General features: G+C 33.7%; 1 protein-coding gene across 2 annotated transcripts in view; it reads left to right on the forward strand.

Moving 5' to 3' along the window:
- The window catches only part of SELENOF (selenoprotein F), a 55,532-nt gene that overhangs the window by 10,788 nt on the left and 19,809 nt on the right, over positions 1-24,935 (forward strand). For both annotated transcript variants that reach the window (XM_029946563.1, XM_029946565.1), the window contains exon 3: positions 18,314-18,377. In XM_029946563.1, coding sequence (XP_029802423.1) covers positions 18,314-18,377 — 64 coding nt within the window. The remainder of the gene's footprint in view (positions 1-18,313; positions 18,378-24,935) is intronic.

Raw genomic sequence — 24,935 nt, forward strand, 5'->3', positions numbered from 1 at the left:
GCCTTTGCTCACACTCTGTTTCTCTCAAAATTAAACTTTAAAAAATTATGAAATCATGGTTAAATTTAGTTCTAATTTAATAAAAGTAAAAATCTGTAATAATAGACTAGTGCCTTACATTAAAAACATTGAAAATACTTAAACACGTTTGCATATGTATGTAAATCATCGTGAATGTAAATTCTTTAGAAAATTGTGAATGTATTCATCAAACAGAAATATTTTCCTAATTTCTGTATAATAAGTGTAACCAGAATACTCGTTTTGGTTCTTGCTTAATTGTATGCTTTATAGGTCTTTCCAGAGATGAGGCTAATTGTTTTTAGTAATGCTTACTCATTTCACAGGCTGAATTTAGTCTTTGATAGCCAGAAGTTTGCTTTAAAACAAAACAAAACAAAACTTATTAGGAGACGATGTCTCTGAAATCACTTACTTTACAAATATATATTCCATTATTTTTGTTTGGTCTTGTTCTCCCTCACCCATTATGATCATAAAGGATCTACTAAGCATCACAACAGTAGCTAGAATGAGATTTTTTGATAAGCTGTTTTCCTACTAGTTTTGCTCATAACAAGGTACCATTTACAAACAATAGGATGTTGGCTTAGTGGTAAAGAGTTACTAATTTGTAGTTTGAAGGAAAAACCTGAACTAATAAAAGATATTTATACAGTTAGCATTTACAAAGCAGCATCAGTAACTTCAGCTTAGTCCATATATAGAATCTTTGGATGGAAGGGAAGGGACCGTTGTTTTTGGTTTGTTTATTTTCCACTACTGACTGGCTTTTTCCTTATAGTGGGACATCATAGTAACTGCCAGTTCCTGAGGGTTGTATCTTTTAGCTCTTCCCATGAGAAGGGGATTAATTTTTCCTCATTTGCTTTTTTTGAAATATTTCAGACAGGGATTTTTTTCTAGCTCAGGTTAGGTCACCAACTGTTAGCTGAGATTATGGAAGAACGTAAGGCCAGTTGGCTGCCAAAGCAGCAGCAGCAGTGGAAGGCTGTGCTGCGCACAGACAGACGAAGCAGTAAAGAGCAGGGACTAGGTGAGCAGTTCCATAGATAGCTTACCGTTTTTCTCCTCAGTTACTAAAGTAAATGCATTCTACTTGGGCTGTCTTTATAGATTTAACTCAAATGTCCCCCCTTCTTGGAAAGCGTCTTAATTTCAGTTCCCTTACTTATCTACCATTTGCACTCTCAGGTTATGTTAGCTGTACCTCTGTATTCCCAAAACACTTGAGGATACCTTGATATGCACTTAACCTTCACTATATTGTATCTGTTATTTTGCTTTTCTTTATCTTCCAATAAATTATGCTCTTTGAACCCTAGGACAGTTTATTTCTGAATCCATAGGCTTTAGCATATAGTATTTCATAAGGTTTTGTCTTTGAATGGGGCTATTTTTACAAAGTTGGAAAAGTTGATTCTTTTTTTCCATTAAACATGTATTGAGTGCTTTCTATATACCAGACACCAAGACAGGCACTGTTGATACAAATATTGAAGGGCAGTCCCTACAATTTAGTGGGGAAATTGACCAGTGAGCAGATAAGTAAACCCAAAGAGTGGTGTGCTAAGGGGAAGGGGACCAAGCTTGGAGGAGGTGAAATCTAACTTGAGAGTTGATGGAAAATGTACCCAGGTGAGCAGAAGGGAATCAAAGTGGCATCTCTGGCTACAGGACCCTGGGATCCAGAGAGCAAGGTGGCAGATGATGAGTCCAGAGAGACAAGAAGGAAACAGGATATCCTCTCAGGTCATGCTAAGAGGTCTGGGCTTTATCTTAAGGGCAGTGGGAGCCATGGAAATGTGTAAGCCTGGGAGTTACTTGATCAAGTATGTGTTAGTAGGCATAGAAAAGGTGATTTAAAAAAAAAAAAAAAATATATATATATATATATATATATATGCTGAAAATATACTTGAACTTTGTAGACACTTTTGACTTTTTCATATATTTCACTTACACATGCTGCGTATAAGAAATGAGATTTGTCTTTATGTTCGCCGTTATCCATGCATAACACTTTAGTTATCATCATCGAAGTCTAGATCTCTTATTTGTGTATTTTATTTATAAGGACATTGTAAGCATCCCAAATATATCTAAAAAGAGATGTTACAGAGCACAGATTTCGAGTGATCACAGTCTGACAGCTAACCATAATAGGTATTTTTCAAACAGTACATGACCATCAGATTAAAAGTTTCCTGAAAATAAACATAGATCAAGTATTTTTTTCTATTAAGAATTTTTTAGCTTCTGTTGTCTAAGATTTATAAGATTAAATGTAGTATTTCAATAGATGGGTTCTTTTCCTCCTCTTTTTATAATCTTTCCAGTTCTGTGAATTTGAACTTGATTAAGGCAGGTTGGTGCTTCTTTCCTGTCTCCTCATTCATTTAAATTTTTCATTTCTTAATGATTTCACCTTCCTCTGATATAGATGTTGTAGAACTTTTATATTTCTCCTTAATTGTATGCCTCTATTTCTGTAGCAGGTACCTGTTCTCTTTAAGATCTTGGTTCATCAAGATGCTTAAGGTCCCACTGCTCTCTTTTTTCCTTCAAAATATTTTTATTTAAGTATTATTTAATTAAATAATCATCTATTATTTTGTTGATTTTTAGTACTTCCTATTCTGCATTTATACCTACCTTATCTCTGAGCAGTCATTTTGAAGATTTGTCTAGTGACCAAACCAGAGTGCCTTCTGAGAGGAAAAAATCAACTTAACCTGAATTACTCAAAAATATGAACCAGTAAGCAAATGATTTCAACTTAATTTGGTGTTCAGTCTTGATTGTATCAGGAAGGAGTTTAGAGGAGTAGAACACGAGCTCTGGAACCAGACTGTCTAGAATCAGAAAGTCCATTGCTACTCATTTGATGATCTTGGACAAATTACTTGATCATTCTGTTTATAAATTGATTATTCTTGTTTATAAATTGGAGATAATAGTTGTTATCTCATAAGGTGGTTATGAGGAGTAAATGAGTTCTTATACATGCACTGCTTAGAATAGTCCCAGAATGTAATAAATTGTAGGTAAATAATTGGGTCTGGTGGTGGTATCTGATTTGCTTATTAAAAAAATGAACAAGGGGCTTCTGGGTGCTCAGTTGGTTAAGCTTCTGACTTCACCGCAGGTGATGATCTGTACTGACAGCTCAGAGCCTGGAATCTGCTTTGGATTCTATGCCTCTGTCTCTCTCTCTGCCTCGCCCCCAAAAATAAACATTAAAAATTTTTTTGAGGGACACCTGGGTGGCTCCATCAGTTAAGCAGCTAACTTCAGCTCAGTCATGGTCTCATACTTCATGAGTTCGAGCCCCACATTGGGCTCTGTGCTGACAGCTCAGAGCCTAGAGCCTGCTTTGGATTCTGTGTCTCCCTCCCCTGCTTGCGCTCTGTCTCTCAAAAATAAACATTAAAAAGTTTAAAACAATTTTTTTTGAAAAATAAAAAAACAAAATTTAGAGGACTCCCAAGAATAGTATTATAATGATTGCTCTTGGCAAAGTAGGATAAAAGAAAATAGTCAGGAAATACAACATGAACTATTAGATTTGCCAGTGCTAAAAATTTGGAACAGAATTTTGTGTCTCCACTTTTGAGCTCCTGAATCATTTGAATCAAGAACAAGAGGAAATAAGATATAGAATTAATAGTATGAAAACTTTCCATTCACAATTACTTGTTTATATGGAACAACATACAGAAATAAATTATGTCAGACATAACTGTAGGTTTCAAATTTTTGATGGACGTATTTCAATGAAAATACTACAAATATTAATTTTAAAAAGGTATGCCGTTTTCATCATTATTAAATGCATATAAAATTGTATTTGAAGAGAGAAGGTTTTTCTACTTAAAAAAATTTCAATACCATAAAGTGAAACTTTTTTTAGGAGAAGCCTATTCCAGAAATTAATTGAGACCCTTTTTTAAAATCCATTTAGGATCAATATATTCCTGGTTTTCAGAGTTTTTCAGATGGTAGATCAGGTTGAAACTATCAGATTCTTTGAAGTAACATTATAACAAAGTAAATTAAAATATGTTTGTAATATAAAGACAATTGTTTTGTGAAAAAAGCAAGTTATTGGACTAGTTACAAGTATTTCCCTACTGACATTCCTCTGCTGCTTGTATTTTTCATGTAATACGTGGTTACAGATTTCTAGGCTTTAAGAAAATTCTGGAAGAGAAAAGCTTTAAAGTAATTAAAAAAAAAAACTCTGCAGATTGAAGTTTTTTAAATTTGAATTTTGGAACATCTGGTCTCATCCACAAAATACAAGTAGAAGCCTAATCTGCAGATCACTAAATTATACCATTACTGGTTCTGAAAAATAGCTCAACAGTTCTGGTATTTGATAAAGGGCCTTTATTTTCATCTAAAATATACTAGTCAGATAATATTTGAAAAATATTTACCTTCAGTAATCATTGAATTACACTAGATTTGAATAAATGGACCTAAGTCGTGCATAAAACAATTTTAAGAAAATGGTTAGATCCCTTCGATTTCCACTTCATCCCTTCCACTTCATTACCTAATTGGAGTTAGACTAATGCTAAATGACTAGCTTTATATAGTGGCATTCCCATTTTCTGTGTGTATAATATTATTCTTTTGACATTTACATGCACTCCAGCAAGTCAGAGACAGTGGAGAGGAAATACTAATATCTATAGTTTATTAGAAATTTATCTCCTTTTTATAAAAGTTTTTGAAAAAGTTGAATTTTTATCTCCGCTACTAGTGACTTTGAGTTAGTAAATTGCTCTGGAATCTTCAGTTTTGTAATAATTGCATTGGCTCCCCTTCAAGTGTTTATTATACCTTGGTTATATGCTAAAGCATCCTACCTATGTTATTTAGTCACAACAACTCTCTAATGTAAATGCTACTATCCCTACTCAACAGAAAAAGAAACTAGGGTGTTACTGTCCAGAATTACCCAAGCAATTAGGTGCCGCAAGCCGGCTTCATCTCAGGTCTGTTTGACTCCAGAGCCCCAAGTTTTTAAACCTCTATTCTATTTTGATTCTCATCGTGGAGATATGAATAGTAATGCCTACTTCACAGACTTCCTGGAAGAAAATGAATGAGTTAAATATAAAACATCAGGCTGACTTTTTGAAGATCCTTCTTGCGTTTATAATTAACACATTTCCATTGGTAGTTTTTAAATTATTAAATCTTTACTTTTCAGTTTACCATAGACCTTAATGACTCATTACTTGTTTTTTCTCAAGTATGTATTCACAAATTTGGCCTTAAAGGCCCAAACAAACGTTTTCAATAGGTTACATATTTCATAATTCAGGGAAAAGAACATCAAAACATTTAGTTATTCAATTTACATAGAAAATCTATAGCCGGTTTCAGAACAATTTAGAAGTCAGCTTAACCAGCATTATTCAAGAAAGTGGCATATATTAAGCGATAGCCTTTCTGCCACTGGTAGAGCTGCTACTGGTGTGTGAAACATAGAAGGATGAAATGGAGGTTAAGCTAACTGTGCGTGAAATTGTAGTCACTAAAGAAATTTCACAGTTACTTAAAATAGCTTCTCTCTTGTAGTGGGTCTGTAGCATCAGTACATGAGCTGTTTTTTTTCAAAGGAAACAAAAATGTAAGTCCAGATTATTCTAATATTAAAACATTCACAAAGAAGCTTTTTTTTTTTTAAGATCTAAATAATGTCTGGCAACAGTTCTAGTTCAGTGAAAGAATCACTAAGATTTCTGCATACCAATGGTACTAAATAACACAAATATTTACTTAATAATAGCTACTAACATTTGTTATTATACGAAGATGCTGTTCCAAGTCCTTTATATTAATTAATTTATATAATCCTCAACCACTCTGAGGCAAGTGCCATCTCATAATTGAGTCTAAAGCATGGAGATCTTACCTAAAGTCATTCAGCTCATAAATGGTTATAAACATATGTATCATTTATGTAAGAGAAGTTTTAAAATATTTTGTGTAGTTATTTCATTGAACTGAAAATATTTAATTTTTTTATACTTTCTAAATGTGGCATTTCATCTGTCTTTAATTTTTTTAAAAAAATGTAGTCAGGGTACCTGGGTGGCCCAAGTCAGTTAAGCGTCTGACTCTTGATCTCAGCTCAGGTTATAATCTCAGGGTCATGAGATCAAGCCCTGTGTTGGGCTCTGTTCTGGGCATGGACCTTGCTTAAGATTCTCTCTCCCTTTTCCTTACCCCTCCCCAGCTCACTCGTGCACACACACGCTCGCTCTCTCACTCGCTCTCAAATAAATAAATGTAGTCAGTTTTTTAGGTATTTCATAAATTAGGATCAAGGTTCAATCTATGCATATTAAAACCTTTTGTCACATTTGCAGATTCCAATATTGAAAAAGGAAATAAATCCTTAAGGTAATTCATTATCCAGGCTGCCTTAGCACTACATTTCCTAGGCATACCTACCTATGATTCAAACTTTGTACAGTAAATATTTTGTCTTGGTGTAGGCTTTGAGAATGTCAAAATAAGACAGTAGGCACTGTCCTCAATGAGTCAAGTAAATGGGCATGGAAATTGGGCTGCTAGAATGCAGTTGGTAGGATATTTTACTGAGCTAAAAAGCATAATATCCCGTGTTATGAAGGTAACCACTAAAAGAATTAAAAATAATAGTTGAAAAGAAGAATATATCTCTTAAAGTTTATATATTGAGAATGATAGCTATAACCATGTTAATCATTACCAACAGAAGAACTAAAAACAGTTTAAATGTTATGGAGTGGCAGGTAGGAGGCAAAGGAAAATTTTTACTTCTTTTATACCCTTCTATACAGTTTTACTTCCAGATGCATTTTGGTTTCTTTAAAGAACTCAGTGAGATTATGCTGTAAACAAAATATATACTCATTTGCTATGAAAACACGTGGAAAGAAGGGCATATAACCTTCTGACATTTCAGGTAAATATCCCCACTTAGATAGAAGTTGTTTATGGTACATGGAAAATAATTAGGAGAAAACTCTTATGTGACAGAAAAGATAGTGAAAAGGCAAAGTCATAAAGAAGAGGGCCATCTAAGATAAATCAGATAGCTTGGTTATGATGAGAGATGATGCTGGTTAGGAAGGTAGGGCCTGTGTACCTTGTTAAGTTTGGATTCTATCCTGTAGGGAGGGGACAAAATTAAAAATTATAAACATTGAACTGGTGTCAGATTTGTATTTTAATTACTTTCATTGTCGATGTGAAGGAAAATGGATAGGACAGAGGGGAATACAGTTGCCAGAAAAATATATTGCTGTTTTCCAGAGGCAAGATAAAAAGGCATAAGCCAATATATTGGTAGTAAAAATGGAGAAGAGACAGATCTAAAACAGATTTAGGCAATAAAACCTTCAGGATTTATTGATTTACTGTATTGGAAGGGGGAATAGGTGAGTAAAGATGCTTCCCATGTTCTTATTTGAGAAACTGGTAGCCTCAACAAAAGAAGGCTACAGTAACTTCAGTAAGTTACAGAGTAGTCCCTTAAGTGCAATGATTGGGAATGGGAGAAGGGGCAGTAAAGAGGATGACTTTTCATAAAAGCATACCCCTTTGGGAGAGATTGCCTTTTCAGTTTTCCTTCTGAAGAAGTTAACTATTAAAAGTTTTAACTTAGAAGGCCATAAATTTTATCTGAGTACCATAATGAAATGTAAAATTGATAGTGTGCTTGTCAGAAAATGGGCAAAAATAAAGTGTGTGGAATGGTCTAGTTTCTTTTGTTGTACTTTCAGTTGCCATCCTTAATATTTAAAATATTTAACCTTCTGGATTATAGCTTTATTTTTGTATCTTTTTGATGTATATTAGGAGATTACCTTCTTTACTTTTAATAGAGTGCTACCATAATGTAATTTGTGCTGGTTGTGTTGTTTTATATTTCAGATATTTGTAACCTTTTTTTTTTTTAGATATTTGTAACCTTTCTTAAAGATGATCATAATTGCCTGTTTATGACAAATAATAATGTTCATTTTTGGCATGGTAATAACACCATCAGAATTGAATTCTCTTATGAAAAGCAGCTTTTGCTACCATATATAGCACCTTTGTGGTCAGTTTTTAAGGGTATTTAATGTGATGTTGAACCATATTTTGTCTGTATCTATCTGTTTTTCAAATTAAGAGGAAAATAGGTTGTATTTTTCAAACATTAAGGAGCAAAAAGACATTGAATTTTTTATTGGGTACTATATACTAGATACCCATTTTCTAAATTATTTTTATTTTACCAAGGGGCTCGTTGGTTTTATTTTAAAACTGCTTACTAAGATATTCAAGCTGGGGTGCCTGGGTGGCTCAGTCACTTAAGCATCTGACTTCAGCTCAGGTCATGATCTTACAGTTCCTGAGTTCAAGTCTCATGTCAGGCTCTGTGCTGACAGCTCAGAGCCTGGAGCCTGCTTCAGATTCTGTGCCTCCTTCCCTCTCTCTGACCCTCCCCTGCTTGCACTCTGTCTCTCTCACTCTCAAAAATAAATTAACATTTTTAAAAGTTTTAAGTTATTCAAGCTTAAGGTCATTTTTACTAATTCTCTGGGTATTTTGAGCTCAGGAAATCTAGTGGTATTGTGTCAAGTTATTTCTTTTCATTTTGTGATGTTTCCTAAATATCAGTAAGATTGAATGCATTTTCCCCAGGTAATGCCCCGGGGTCAGTCATACTGGTAGCTGAAATGTAAAGGAGGAGGGGGAGTATATCTGGGTGTACAGTCGAATCAGATCGTTTACAGTCTTAGCTCTTGGTTATAAAATTCTCTTTGTTTTAGGTAGATATACAAATTCTGTTATTAATCACAATATTGAAAGAAACCTTGCTCTCTTTTTCTCAGATTTCATAGTTGGAATGATCTTATTTGGAATAAGGTGATGTCAAACATTTTATATTTTCGTTTTTGTTTCATTTTGGTTTAATACATTTTTATTGAGCTTTTCAGTGGAACAGTGATTATTTGTTAACGAAAGATTCCCCTGGTATATTACTTCCTTGGAATTTAAATTAAGGTTGATGTTCCCTTGTTCTGTACTTTTCTCAATCTCAGGGCAGAAACTAAAGGTACACAAATGAATAGCACTTTAATACTATAGTAGAATAAGCTTTAAAATTAGGGAGCTTCCTTAGACATGGTCATTGCTTTATGTTTTTCAGAGTTCATTAGAAAGCACCTAAAAATAAATACTGTAATCTCAGGGATATAATGTTAGAGAATTATATTTACCAGTTTGGTTTGCTACAATTGTAAAACTTAATTTACTTCCCTAATCCTCCATATTCGTTCATGTTTTTTTGCAAGAATGCCATTAGTCAAAATGTATGAAAGTGTCAATAGAAAAACTTATACATCTGCTGGTTCAGTGACCTAAAGTGAAATCTTGATCAAAGCTTTACTACAGGATCTCAAAAAATTTAGTACCCTAATTGTCCATGTGTAATTGTAGCTTGTTTCTACCACTCTATGCACTTTAAAAAATATCAACAAATATGGGGATGATAAAAAATATGGGAATGATTTGATGATGAATAATGAATTAAAATTTAAGACATCAGCAGATCACTAAATGTATAGTTTTTTTGAAAACGTTTTTATTGAGAATTAACTGACCAGATTTTGCTACAAGTAGCTTCTGCGTGGTGTATTTTTTTCATCATATAAAAGGAGTAAAGTTAACTTTAAGAAATTACACTGGATGCAATTAACCATTCAGAAGAATGGCTTATTAATGTATTTGAGTGCATCATAATTGTTTCTATTTGGGAGCTCTAAATAATACACTCAGTTTTCATTGTGTTAGAGCCATACTCTCTTATTTTCAAATCCATACATTTTATTTAAAGGTACTTCTTCAATAGACCTATAAAGTAGTTACTCTCCAGATCTAAAATTTTTTAGCTGTTAAAGTTTTTCCTTTTTTTCACCTAACATTAGAGCATTTTCTTCATATTGCTACTTAATATTCAAAGTTTTGTAGTTTTTTCTGAGAGTACCAGATTTTATTAATACCAAAGTTTTGCCTTTAAATAAAAGAGGATTTCAAGAATAAGAGTGTATGGCTGCAAGCGAGGCCTCATATGAGAAGAAAACAGTATTACAACATTTGTTTTGCTTTAGTCACTGCTTACTAGTTTACAGTTCAGAATTGTTTGGTCGTTTTGCAATTTTTGCCTTATTAATACTTGGGTATAGTGCAAGGCAGTCATTCTTCCTGGCTATTCATTACAATCACTTGGGTAGCTTTAAAAGTAGTAATAGTAATTAAAGTACTGATGCCAGGATCTTATCCCCAAGTATCCTAATTTAGTTTGTCTGCGTAGCCTCAGAGATCAGTAATTTTTCTGTTTCTGCTCGTGTCTAGTAGCTTTTTAATGTACACTTGACATTGTGATTTATATGCTGTAGAGTTTCTAGGTCTCTAGCTTATATTACCATGTGTGAAGAGCATTGGATTTTGATCTTGCATACTGATAAACTATGGGTGAATACCTTGGTCTGAGTCTTGGTTTTTAGCTTTATTAAAGAGTAGTTATTATGGTTTTGTCATTAGTACTAAGGTGAGTTCTTTAGCATAGGCTTAGAAGTGGCAAATTTGGGGTTTAAATGAAAAGCCAAAGGGGTTTGCTTAGCTATACTTTCTAGCACAATGAAGCTGTTGAAATTTGTGTCCATCTCTTTTGGCCTATAGAGAATATTGTCTATCATTATATCTTGAATTCTTAGCCTGATATAGTTCAGTAGTTATTAAATGTAGATTTTTTGGCAAAGGCCAGGTTTTGAAGAGAGTTTATTCACACATTTTGGTAGTGCCCTCTTTTGAGGCTCCCTTTTGTTCTGTGATATTACCTTCAATTCCAGCTGCTCTGGCATCACTGAAGTTTAATTTTTGATTTCTCAATCCAACACTTGTTCTTATTTCTTATGAGCAAGAGGCTGCCTTCCAGGAAAATTAGTGGGAGATGTCTGACATGGAGCAAGTTTACAGGTTTGTAGTGGTGGTATGATGGCAGTAAAAGGAATGCTTTTTTTTTTAATTCAGAAAATTTACATAATTCAGAAGTGTCCTCTTGATTCAGTGTTGTAAATTAACTTATGTTATCTAGTTATCTGGTGAGAAACTGCATAGACATATTTTCTTTTGTCTTGCCTTTTAATTTGAACCATTTTGTATGGCCACATAGTTATACTTTAATTACAGAATAGTTATCACCACAAAATTAAGATTTTGGCTATTTGCTGTATATGAAAACCTCATTATAAGCCCTAACTAAAATTTTAAAACAAGAGTTGGTCAAGTTGGTATGTGAAGGGGAAAAAATTATTATAGTCCAATAATAATTTATCAGAGAAGTATTCCTATAATCAAAGGAGCATATTGTTCCAAAATATTAGGAAAATATATGAAATGTACAAAATCTACAGTTGAGATACATACACATGGTAATCTTGGTAATAACAAATATCTTAAATTGGGAAAAAATCAGCTAACCCCAAAGCTGAAATTTATTTTAAGAATAGTAAAAATCACTTTTTTCTTTTGTCTTTCCCTGGTGACTAGTGCTATTGAGTAGCTTTAAATATGTCTGTTTGCCATCTATATATCTTCTTTGAAAAAAAGTCTTTTCAGATCTTCTGCCATTAAATAGATAATTTGGGGTTTTTTGTGTTGAGCTGTGGAACTTATTTAACAATATCAATTCTTCTGATCATAAACATGGTTGTTTTTTTTTTTATTTGTGTGTGTTTCCCTTTAATTTCTTTGCTCAGTGCTTTATAGTTTTATTAATACAGGTCCTTGAGTATTTTTATTTCACATCCTTGAATAGATTTATTCCTGAATATTTTATTTTTTGTTGGCAGTTGTAAATGGGATTCTTGATTTCTCTTCTACTTCATTATTAGCTTATAGAAGTGCAACAGATTTCTGTACATATTGTATCCTGCAACTTTTGAATTCATGATCAGTTCTAGTAGTTTTTTGGTAGAGTCATTAGGGTTTCCTGTATATAGTATCATGCCATCTACAAATAGGGATGGTTTTACTTCATTTTTACTAACTTAGATGTCTTTATAACTTTTTCTTGTCTGGCTGCTGCAGCTAGGACTTTCTGTACTATGTTGAATAAAAGTGGTGCAAGTGGATGTAACCTAGTCTTGTTCCTGATCTTAGAAGAGAAAAAGCTTTCAGGTTTTCACCATTGAGTATGATGTTGGTTTTGGGTTATTCATACATTGCCTAAGGTATGTTCCCTGTAAATCTACTTGTTGAGAGTTTTTATCATGAATGGATGTTGTACTTTGTCAAATGCTTGTGTGTGTGTGTGTGTGTGTGTGTGTGTGTACATTGAGATGATCCTGCATTGATTGATCGTGAATAACAAACCACCTTTGTATTCTGGAATAAATCCCTCAGACATGGTGAATAATTTTCTTTTAATGTACTATTGGATTCAGTTTGCTAATATTTTGAGGGTTTTTACATCCTTGGTCATCAGAGATACTGGCCTGTAGTTTTCTTTTTTGGTAGTGTCTTTATCTGGGTTTGGTATCAGTAATGCTGGTCTCATTGAATGAGTTTGGAAGCTTTCTTTCCTCTTCTAGCTTATGGAATAGTTTGAGAGGAATAGATCTTAATTCTTCTTTAAGTGTTTGATAGAATTCATCTGTGAAGCCATCTGGTCCTGGACTTGTTTGTTGGGATTTTTTTGAATACTGATTGAATTACATTCTAGTAATTGGTCTGTTCAGTTTCTATTTCTTACTGATTCAGTTTTGGAAGGATGTATGTTTCTAGGAATTTATCCATCTCTTGTAGATTGTCTGATTTGTTGGCACATAATTGTTCATAATCTCTTATAATCCTTTGAATGTCTGTGGTGTTATTTCTCCTCCTTCATTTCTGATTTTGAGTCTTTCTTGTCTTGATGAGTCCTTCTAAAGGTTTATTAATTTTGTTTCTCCTTTCAAAGAACAAGCTATGGTTTCAGTGATGTGTTGTATTGGGGGTTTAGTCCTATTTTATTTATTTCCGCTCTAATCTATATTATTTCCTCCCTCTTACTGGCTTAGGCTTTGTTTCTTTTTTTTTCTTTTTTTTCCTAGCTCCTTCAGGTTTTAAAGGTTAAGTTAAGAGATTTTTCTTGTTTCTTGAGGTAGATTTGTATTGCTGTAGTCTTCTCTCTTATAACAGTTTTTGCTGTATCCTAAAGATTTTGGATCATTGTGTTTTCATTTGTCTCCATGTATTTTTTCATTTCTTTGATTTCTGAGTAGACCCATTCATTGTTTAGTAGTATGTTATTTACTGTGTATTTAGTATGTTATTTATTATGTATTTGTGTTCTTTTTAGGTTTTTCTGTTAGTGATTTTCATACCATTATGGTCAGAAAAGATGCATGATATGATTTTCTTTTTGAACTTAACTATGACTTGTTTGTGGCCTAATGTGATCTATTCAGGAGAATGTGCCATGTGCACTTGCAAAGAGCGTGTGTTCCACTATGCTTGGATGGAATGTTCTGAACATATCTGTTAGGCCCATGTGGGCTAATGTGCCATTCATAGCCACTGTTCCCTTGATTTTCTGTTTGGATGATCTATCCGTTAATGTAAGTAGGATCTTAAAGCCCCCTACTATTACAGTATTACTGTGTATTTCTTTTCTTATGTCTGAAAAAATACATGAGCCCGACACAGGGCTCAAACCCACAAACTAGGAGATCATGACCTGAGCCAAAGTCGGACGCCTAACCGACTGAGCCACCCAGGCGCCCCAAAACCAGCCTCTAATATAGAACAAACTGATGGTTGCCAGAGGGTGAAGGTGGTTGGGAGGATAGATAAAGGGGATTAACAGTACACTTATTTTGATGAGCACCGAGTAATATCTAGAATTACTGAATCACTATATTATACACCTGAAAGTAATATAACACTGTATGTTATTTATTCTTCAGTGTAAAAAGCCACTTATTTTTAAATGAGGTAGAAATTAGGGGAACCTCATGTTACAAACCAAGGCAAATCAGTTATGGAGCAAGTCGTTTGGTATTTTTGCTTTCCATCCAGAGGATAGTTTAGGAAATTTAGGAAAACCTATGAATCATAACTTGAAATAGGTGTGGGCTCCCAAAGGAAAAAAGTGCTATTTTGCATATCATTTTTATATTTTTCTAAAAGTATCCATGTATATCCATTTAAATTATTTGGGCTAGTATAATAGAGTAGAATAAGGGTTTACTAGTGCCTAGAGTTGAATATCCATACAGTAACACTTCTGTGAGGCATGCAGTAGAGTCTTACCAGCTTGCTATTTAAGAAAAAAAAAAAAGGCTTGTTGTATAAAAGTTATATAACTTTGATTTCTTTTTGATTAGGTAGTTTTCCACAAATGAAGGTCAGCATTTTTCTGTTCCAGTGATACTACTTTAAAAAGTTCAAATGCTAAGGGCACCTGGGTGGCTCAGTCAATTAAGCATCCAACTTCAGCTCATGTCATGATACCACGGTTTTTGAGTTTGAGCCCCACATCAGGCTCTGTGCTGACATCTCGGAGCCTGGAGCCTGCTTCAGATTCTGTGTCTTCCTCTCTCACGCGCTCTCGCACTCTCAAATATAAAGATTTTTTTTAAAGTCCAGATGCTAAGAGGGAATGTCAAGGAGTTAGAATTTTTAAACTTTTTAAATCCTTTCATACTTTATGGCCTAGAGAATTCCTATTAGAAGTAGCGTATTTTCAAGTTTTCTTTTTAATATTTATTTTAAGAGAGTGCATAGTGGGGAGGGGTGCACATAGAGAGTAGGGGAGAGAGAGAATTTTAAGCAAGCTCCACACCCAGTGCGGAGCCCAACACGGGGCTCGATCTCATAACCATGAGGGCATGACCTGAGGCAAAATCAAGAGTTGGATGCTCAAGCGACTGAGCCACTGAGACGCCCCTAAATAGTACATATTTTCTTATGTGAACTTGTGTGATGCCAAAGATGCTTATTACTACTTCATAAGTCACTGAAAGTTAACCACAGTTTGTAATTAATTTAAATTATTCACCATGAAAAACCAGTATTGTCTATGAGCACTACAAATTCATGAATAAAAAAGCAACTAGTATCACAGATTAATGCTTTTAGAATTTGATATCAATAATGTTAAGTTCTGAGATAAATTCTTTTTGTTTACCCTAGACTGAAAGTAAGCACAACATACTCTATACGTTGATATCAAAGGAACTTGAAATATTTTTAAAGTTATGTAATGAAAAAAGAGGTATTTAGATTCATTAAATGAACAATTCTCTCCATTGAGCACACATACATTGAGAAGCTTTGTATCTAGCTCTGGGGGGTAATTATGATACATAAGACATTTCCTTTCCTTATACTTATAGTACATCAGAAGAACAGATTTCCACTGTAAGTACCATGAACAGAATAGGAAATAAACAGAAGTTTTCCTGGAGAAGGTAACATCTGAGCTGCCTATTCACTAAAAAATATGTTTCTAATGTTTTTAACTAGTTGGTGTTTTGTTGTGCAGAGAAGGGCTTTCCATGAATGCATTACAAGCGTGCTAGGATATGGAGTCTTTCATTCCTTGTGACTATCAAATGGAGACTGTGGTGCTCAGGGCCCAACAAGCCGTTCATCTGTTAAAAGCAGCCTCTTCTTACCCCAGTACTCCAGTATGAAGAATATTTGGAAACCGTAGTGTAGAGAAATGAAATTATGTAAGCTAATAGAATCTCCACTGTTTCCAACGGATCACAGACGTGGACCTTATAACTTTTTAAATTTTCTTAATTCTGGCAATATATACATAACATAAAATTCACCATCTTAACTATTTTTAGGTGTACATCTATCTCCAGAACTATTTCATCTTCCTAAATTGAAGTTCCATTCTCCGTAAACAGTAGCTCCCCATTCTTCCCTTCCGCAGCTCCTGGCAACCACCATTCTACTTTCTGTCTCTCAATTTGGCTCCTCTGAGTTCCTCATAAAAGTGGCAATGTACACTATTTATCCTTTTGTAACGGCTTTGTTTCACTTCACTTACTGTCTTCAAGATTCATTCATGTTATAGCATGTGTCATAATTTTCTTTTATATGCCACATTTTGTTTATTCATCTGTCAATAAACATTTGAGTTGCTTATAACTTTACCAAATCATAATTCTATTTTTAATTTTTTTAAGGAGCCACCATTTTATCTTCCATAGTGGCTGCACCACTTTACAGTAGGTCCCAACGGTTCTAATTTCTCCACATCCTCACCACCACTTGTTTTTTGTGTTGTTGTTACTGTTAATAATAGCCATTCTAATGAGTGTGAAGTGGTATCTCATTGTGGTTTTGATTTGCATTTCCCTAATGATTAGTGATGTTGAACATCTTTTCATAATGACCTTGTTGGTAATATGGCCTGATGTTTTTAAAGACACTCTGAGGGCTTGTCTAATAGATTAAATCTTATTCAAAAGCGACTTAATCTGACATAACTTTATGCAGTATTAATGCTGCGCAAAGACTCTTTGGAGATTATCAGAGTTTGTTGGTTTTCTTTTTAATTTTAGTTAACATACGGTGCAATATTGGTTTCAGGCATAGAATTCAGTGATTCATCGCTTATGGACAACACCCAGTGCCCATCACAAGTGTCTTCCTTAGTACCCATCACCCGTCTAGCCCATCTCCCACCCACCTCCCTCCGTCAGCCCTCAGTTTGTTCTCTGTTGTTTAGAATGATTTGTGGTTTGGTTCCTTCTCTTTTTTTCCTCACCTTCTCAGATGTTCATCTGTTTTGTTTCTTTAATTCCACATGTGAGTGAAATTACATGGTATTTGTCTTTCTCTGATTGACTTATTTCGCTTAGCATAATACAGTCCAGCTCCATTCACATCATTGCAAATGGCAAGATTTTACTCTTTGTGTATACACATACCACATCTTTATCCATTCATCAGTCCATAGACATTTGGCTCTCTCCATAGTTTGGAGATTATTGTTGATAATACTGCTGTAAACATCAGGGTAAATGTACCCCTCTGAATCTCCATTTTTTTTTATCCTTTGGATGATCATTAAAGTTCTTAATCTGAAATTCATCAGTAATTTCAGAGAGTCCATGAATAGTCTGAATTAAAACAATTTTGTTAGATTCTCAGAAGTATCTGTGACCCTCAAAAATTTAAGAATTATTGATGTAGCTCAGAATCTCCAAAATGTTAAAAATTTATTATCTCTTGGGTAGGTGGAATTAAGTGAATTTCTGATTTCTACTTTGTGTTTTTTGTATTTTCCAAAGTATTAAAAATAATCATACATAGTACATGGGATTTTTATGTTACTTTAAACTTAAAAAGTAAAAGCCATCTTTAGCTTTTGGATCTACAATTAAAAAACAAATGTAAAAGCTAAATGAATAAAAAAATGTAAAAGCCAACAAAATATAGTATGTTCTTATAATTGCCTGCCTTCTTTTAGAGTCCTAGCATTTCGGAGTCACTACAAAAAAAAAATGGGCAGGCTCTAGAGCCTAAAAAAAGGGATGTTTACCATTGAATCCATTTCAGCTAAATTCATTGCAATAAAATATTTGCATTGGAGTTTTTCATAATGAGCTTTTACTATAAAGAGATTGTGCAGGTTCTGTATACCTGAAAAAGTAATATTTACCATTTAATTCATTTCAAGTGAATTTTATTAAGGGGAAATATTTTGACCAAATATTTGCATTTTAGTTCTTTCTAATGAGATTTTACTGGTTTTCTCATAATATGTTTACATAGTACATACTATAATTACTTTTTAAAGATATGGGGGTTTTGCTTTGTTTCATTTTAATACACTGATTGCTTAATTTTAACAGCAACCAGAAAGAATTCTCATTAAGTATCTATGTTGGATAGATGAATACATACCTGTGTTAAATATAGCATTCTAAAAATCCTTAGGAAATCTTTAGGATTTTGTGAAGAACTTCCAAGGACATCTTACCTATTCAAATTCATCATCAGTTCTCCGTATCTCCAATCTTTTTCCTTGTAGAACCTAAATTCCTCTGTCATTTAATGTCCATAGGCTTCTATTTTCTCTTCTGTTGGACTGGAACTACACAGTTCTCTCCAACTCTGACATTTATTTTAATCTATATTACCTGTTTAACTGCAATATTTATGCTGTGAAATAACTACATTTTAAAAACTATACCAGTTTTTTAAATTCTTGTTTTTCCTTTTGCAGCTTTATGCGGGTGCTATCCTTGAAGTTTGTGGATGAAAATTGGGGAGGTTCCCTCAAGTCCAAGGTATGTAATATCTCTAGCAAATTCTTACTTTAATAATTTTAAATCAACATTTTATAAGAATAATTTTATTAAATATCCCCAACAATAAGAAATTTTAGGATTATACTTTCTCAACAGTATATGTATTTTTTCCACATTTGTAGAGTTCTATGGTAATTGTTAAATACTAGGTTACTTTAAGCAAGCATAATATATGATACAATACATAATGAAGTGATTATTTTCTTTAAAGGACAGCCTTTCCTTTACCAAGTATAAATTTTATAAGAGCCTTTGTTTTAACACACATAAATATAATCCCCTTAAGTAGCATACCATTCTAATATATCTTACATGTAAATTCATTATACAAAACCCTCCTAAGGAACAACTGAAGTGAGAATAGACCTGTATAAAGTGACAAGTCATCAGAAAGAATTAATTACCATAAAACTTGAGGTGAGAGAAGTCGTACATCTTCACAGGAAATTATAAAGATAACTATGTAAAAGGAAAATTGTGAAAATGTATTCTTTTGGTTGACATCAAATAATAGTGGAGCTTTGCATGTCCAAAAAGGCTTGGACTTGGACTTCTCTATTCTGTCCTGGCTTGTCATTTGAAAATCAGTTTTATAAAACTGAAATTGTCTAAAGGTAAAGAAGTTCTTTTTGTTTGTTTGTTTAATTGAAATATGTGAGTGCTCTATTTATAGGGCTTATGTTTATGTCTCCTGACTTTCTCATGACTTCTTGCCTTGTTCACTTAATGGCAAGATAATTTTTTGGGTTTAGTATCTTATAAAGTTACCTGTGTTCACACATGACTTTTATTGCTGACCCAGGATTATTTATGATAAAATATTGCTCATTTTTGGCACAGTAATATAAAAGAATAATAGTTTGACTTGGGAACATTTTCTATGAAGCCCAAAGCAGATACACATTTAATCAGATACATTCTTTGTTAGAATAAACATATTCTGATGCAGCACAGACTATATCTACTTCTGCTTAGGGAAAAATTTTTTTTTGACCATCAGCAAACTCAGAATTGTGCCACAGTCACTTTTGGTTTTTTATATCAGTTCTCTAAATGATAGTGTAATGACCTGTATTCCTAAAAGTTGAGTTTTAATTATATTATTCACATTTACTGACTTGTTTTCTTAATAATCTTTTGTGACTTGGATTTTCATGATGTTAAGAGTGGCTTTGATACCACAATTAGCCTTCCTCCTTGTGTTATCACATTTTATAATGTCTATAGTATGGTTCTATGTATTTAGAGTCTGTTTTTTGGTTGTTTCTTTTATTTTTTTAGATTTCACATATATGTCAAATCATATGGTATTTTTCTTTCTCTGTCTGGCTTTGTCACTTAGCTTAATTCCTCTAGATCCATCCGTGTTGTTACAAATGGCAAGATCTCGTTCTTTTCTCTGGCTGGGTAATATTCCATTGTGAATTTCATATTTTTTTTAATTAAATGTATTTGACACACAATTTTACATTAGTTTCAGGTGTACAACATAGTGATTTGACAAGTCTGTACATCATGCTCTGCTCACATGGGCCGGGCTACCATGTGTCGTCATACAGTGCTATTACAGTACCGTTGGCTGCCTTCCCAATATACCTGTTCCATCTTCTTTAGCTGTTCATTCATCAGTGGAAACTTGGCTTTCTTCCCTATGTTGGCTATTGTAAATAAAACTGCAGTAAACAGAAATCTATATATCTTTTTTAAATTAGTTTTTTTGTTTTCTTTGGGTAAATCCCCAGTAGTAGAATTATTAGACTATATTGTATTTCTATTTTTAAGTTTTTCAAGACCCTCCATGCTGTTTTCACAAGTGGCTGCGCCAATTTACATCACCAGCAGTGCATGAGAGTTATTTTCCCCCCTACATCCTCACCAACACTTGTTATTTCCATTTGATTCTAACCATCCTGACAGGCATGTTATCTCTCATTCTGATGTTGATTTGCATTTCCTTGATTAGTGATGTTCAACATAATTTCCTGTGTCTCTTTGTCATCTTTTTTATAAATAAGTCTTTTTAGGCCCTGTGCCCAGTTTTTTTTAACAGATTGTTTACTTGGTGTTAAGTTCTATAGAAGTTCTTTATATATTTAAGATATTATCAGATCATTTGCAAGTACCTTTTTCCATTCAGTAGGTTACCTTCTCATTTTGCTGATGGTTTTCTTTGTTGTGCATAAGCTTCTTATTTTGGTATAGTTCCAGTAGTTTGTTTTTGCTCTTGTTTCAAACCTTGTTGAGGAGAAACCAAGAAAAATGTTGCTAAGGCTGATGTCAAACAGATGCTGCCTGTGTGTTCTTCCAGGACTTTGATGATTTCAGGTATCCTTGTTAGGTCTTAAATCATTTTTAGTTTATTTTTGTATATGGTATAAGAAAATGATCTAGTTTTATTCTTCTACATGTAGCTGTCTAGTTTTCCCAGTACCGTTTGTAGAAGAAATTATCTTTTCCCCATTGTATATTTTGCTTCCTGTTATAGATTAATTGACCATACAAGCATGGGTTGTTTGTTTTTTTTTTTAGGCTTCCTATTCTATTCTGTTGATCTGTGTGTCTTTATTTGTGCCAGCACCATACTCTTGATTAGTATAGCTTTGTAGCCTATTTTGAAGTCTAGGATTTTGATACAGCTAGCTTCAGTTCTTCAGTCTCAAGATTGCTTTGGCTGTTCAGGGCCTTTTGTGGTCCCATACAAGTTTTAGGGTGATTTGTTCTAATTCAGTGAAAATGCTTTCGGTATTTTGATAGGGGTGGTGTCAACTCTGTAGATTGTTTTGGTTAGTATGGACATTTCACAATATCAGTTCTTCCAGACCATTAGCATGGTATATCTATCTTTCCATTTTTTTATATCATCTTAAATTTCTATTGTAAATGTTTTATACTTTTCAGAGTGGAAGTCTTTCATGTCTTGGGTTAAATTTATTCCTAAGTATTTTTATTGTTTTTGGTGCAATTGTAAATGGGATTATTTTCTTTATTTCTTTTTCTGCTACTTCATTGTTAATGTATAGAAATAAAACCAATTTCTGCATTATTAATTTTATATCCTGAAACTTTATTATAATCATTCATCAGTTCTGATAGTTTTTTGGTAGTATGTAGGTTCTTCAATATATACTATTTCATCTGCAAATAGTGACCATGTTACTTTTTTTTTTAGTTTTTTTTTTTTTTAAGTTTATTCATTTTGTGAGAGAGAATGCCAAACAGGCTCTTTGCTGTCCGCATGGAGCCTGACACAGGGCTCCCTCCCACAAACCGCAAGATTACGGCCTATGCCAGAAATCAAGAGCTGGTTGCTCAACCAGCTCAACCACCCAGGTGCCCCTTCTTTTTTTAACAATTTTTATGCCTTTTATTTCTTTTTCTTGTCTATCTGCTGCAGCTAGGACCTCCAGTATTATGTGGAATAAAAGTTGCAAGACAAAAAGTGGACATCCTTTTCTTGTTTTGCATCTTAGAGGAAAAGCTTTCACCATGGTGTATGTTGTTAGCTTTAGGTTTTTTATATATGGCCTTTATTATATTGAGGTACGATCCCTCTAAACCTCTAAACCTATTTTGCTGAGCATTTTTATCATGAACCATAGTTGTACTTTGTCAAAAAAAAAAAAACAGCTTTTCTGTCTCTGTTGAGATGATACTGGTTTTATCATTTCTGTCATTAATGTGGTATACCAGAGTGACTCCTTGCATCCCCTGGAATAAATCTCACTTGACTGTGGTGAATGGTGAATGATCCTTTTACTGTATTGTTGAATGATTAAATAATAATTTGTTGAGGACTTTTGTGGCTATGATAATCAGGGATATTGGCCTGCAATTTACTGGGTTCTTTTTGGGTTTTTTTTTGCAATTTACTCTTTTTGTAGTGTCTTTGGTTTTGGTATTAGAGTAACACTGACCTAGTAGAAAGCATTTGGAAACTTTCCTTCTTTCTCTCTTTTTTTGAATCATTTGAGAATAGTTATTAAATTCTTGAATTGTTTGGTAGAATTCACCTGTGGTCTTTGAATCTTGTTTGTTGGAAGCTTTTTGATTACCACCTCAGTTCCTTTATGAGTTAATTGGTCTGTTCAGGTTTTCTGTTTTATTTCCTGACTGGGTTTTAGAAGATTGTATGTTTCTAGGACATTACCCATTTCTTCTAGGTTGTCCAACTTGTTGGCATATAATTTTTCATAGTATTTTCTTAATATCTTTTGTTTTTCTGTGGTGTTGGTTATTCTACTCACATTTCAGATTTTGAGTCCTCTCTTTTTCTTGATGAGTATGGCTAAAGGTTTATAAATTTTGTTTGTTTTTTTAATGTATTTATTATTGAGAGACAGAGTATGATAATGGGAGGGGCAAAGAGAGGGGGAGACACTTAATCCGAAGCAAGCCGATGCAGGGCTTGAACTCACAAACCGCGAGATCATGATCTGAGCGGAAGTCGGATCCTTAACCAACTGAGCCACCCAGGCGACCCTATAAATTTTATCTTTCCAGAGATCTAGCTCTTGATTTCCTTGATCTTTTCTGTTGTGTTTTTATCTCTACTTATTCCTACTCTAATCTTGATTTTTTTTTTCCTACTAACCTTGAGTTTTGTTATTCTTTTTCTACTTTAGGTGTAAGGTTAGATTGTTTGAGGCTTTTCTTGTCATGTTTACAGGTCAGCCTATATTGCTATGAAGTTCCCACTTAATGGGCACCTGGGTGGCTCAGTCATTAAGCATCTGACTTGCGCTCAGGTCAGTTCATGAGCTCAAACACCACTTCTCTCTTCCCCCCTCCTGTCCAGATCCCCTCCCCCCCCCACCCCTTCCCTCCTGGGATTCTCTCTTTCTTTCTGCCCTTTGCTCACTTGTACCCTCTCAAAAAAAAATAAATAAATAAAAATAAATTTCCCTCTTAGAATTGCTTCTGCTGCAACCCATAGATTTTGACCCATTACATTTTCGTTTTCATTTTCATTTATCTTCATGTACTTTATTTCCTCTTTGCTTTCTTCATTGACCCATTGGTTGTTTAGAAACATGTCATTTGGCCTCCTTGTGTTTTTAGTTTTTTGGTATATGATTTATTCCTAGCTTCCTTGTGATTAGAAAAGATCTATAATATGATTTCAACCTTCTTAAATAAATGGAGACTTGTTCTGTGACCTAATGTGATATATCTTGGAGAATGTTTCATGTGCACTTGAATGATATTCTGTTTGCGAATGGAATGTTCTGTAGATATGTTAAGTTTATCCAGTCTAATATGTCATCCAAAGATGTTTTTTCCTTATTGACTTTTGCCTGGATGATTTATCCATTTATGTAATTGGGGTGTTAAAGTCTCCTACTCTTACTGTATTACTTCAGTCTCTCCTTTTATGTCTGTTAGTATTTTTATATTTAGGTGCTTCATTGTTGGGTGCATAGATCTTTGTAATTGTTAGGTCCTCTTATTGGATTGATTCTCTTCTCATTATGTAATATCCATCTTTGTTTCTTGTTAGAGTCTTTATTTAAAAGTCTCTTTTGTCTGATACAAGTATTGCTATGTGGGCTTTTTTCCCCCCACTTGATTTTCATGGGATACCTTTTTCCATCCCTTCACATTCAGTCTGTGTGTTTAAATGTGAAGTGAGGTCTTGTCAGTAGCATATTAATGGATTTTGTTTGTTTTGTTTCGTTTTTATCCAATTTGCCATCCTACTTGGAGCATTTAGCCCATTTACATTTAAAGTAGTTATAAGTAGCTATGTACTTGTCATTTTTTTTTTATATTTCTTCTTTGTTTCTTTTCTTACCTTGCTCTCTGATTAATTATTGTCTACAGTGTTTTTGCTTGGTTTTTTCTCTTTATTTTTTGTGTGTCTGTTTTGAGTTTGGGGTTTGTGGTTACCATGAGGTTTATATATAGTATCCTAAGTTTATAGTAGTCTGTATTAAATTGATGGTCCTTTATGTGCCAACATATTCTGAAAGAATTTTTTATTCCCCCAACTGTGTTTTATGTATATATTGTCAAATTTTACATTTCTTTATTGATTTTTACTTTTAATTATGGCCTTTTTCACTTAAGGAAGTCCCTTTAACATTTCTGGTAAGACTGGTGTACTAGTGATAAACTCCTTTCAATTTGCTTGGGAAGTTCTTGGTCTCTTCTTCAATTCTGAATGGTAATCTTGCCATCTTGAATACTCTGGGTGGTAGGTTGTAGGTGGGGTTTTTTGTTTTCCTTTTCTGGATTTTGATTATATCATGCCACTTCTTTCTGGCCTGACATGTTTTCTGCTGAAAATTCAGCTGATAGCTTTATGGAGTTTCCCTTGTATATAATTTTTCACTTTCTTGCTGCTTTAACATTTTTCCCTTATCTTAAACTTTTGACATTTTGATTATTTTGTGTCCTGGTGTGGATCTCCTTAGGTTCATCTTGTTTTGGACTCTGTGCTTCCTGAACCTGGATGTCTGTTTTCTTCCCTATGTTAGGGAAGTTTTCAGCTATTATTTCTTAAGATAAGTTTTCTACTCTTTTTCTCTCTCCTTCTGG

This window comes from Suricata suricatta, chromosome 8 (assembly GCF_006229205.1).
Source record: "Suricata suricatta isolate VVHF042 chromosome 8, meerkat_22Aug2017_6uvM2_HiC, whole genome shotgun sequence".
NCBI lineage: Eukaryota > Metazoa > Chordata > Mammalia > Carnivora > Herpestidae > Suricata > Suricata suricatta.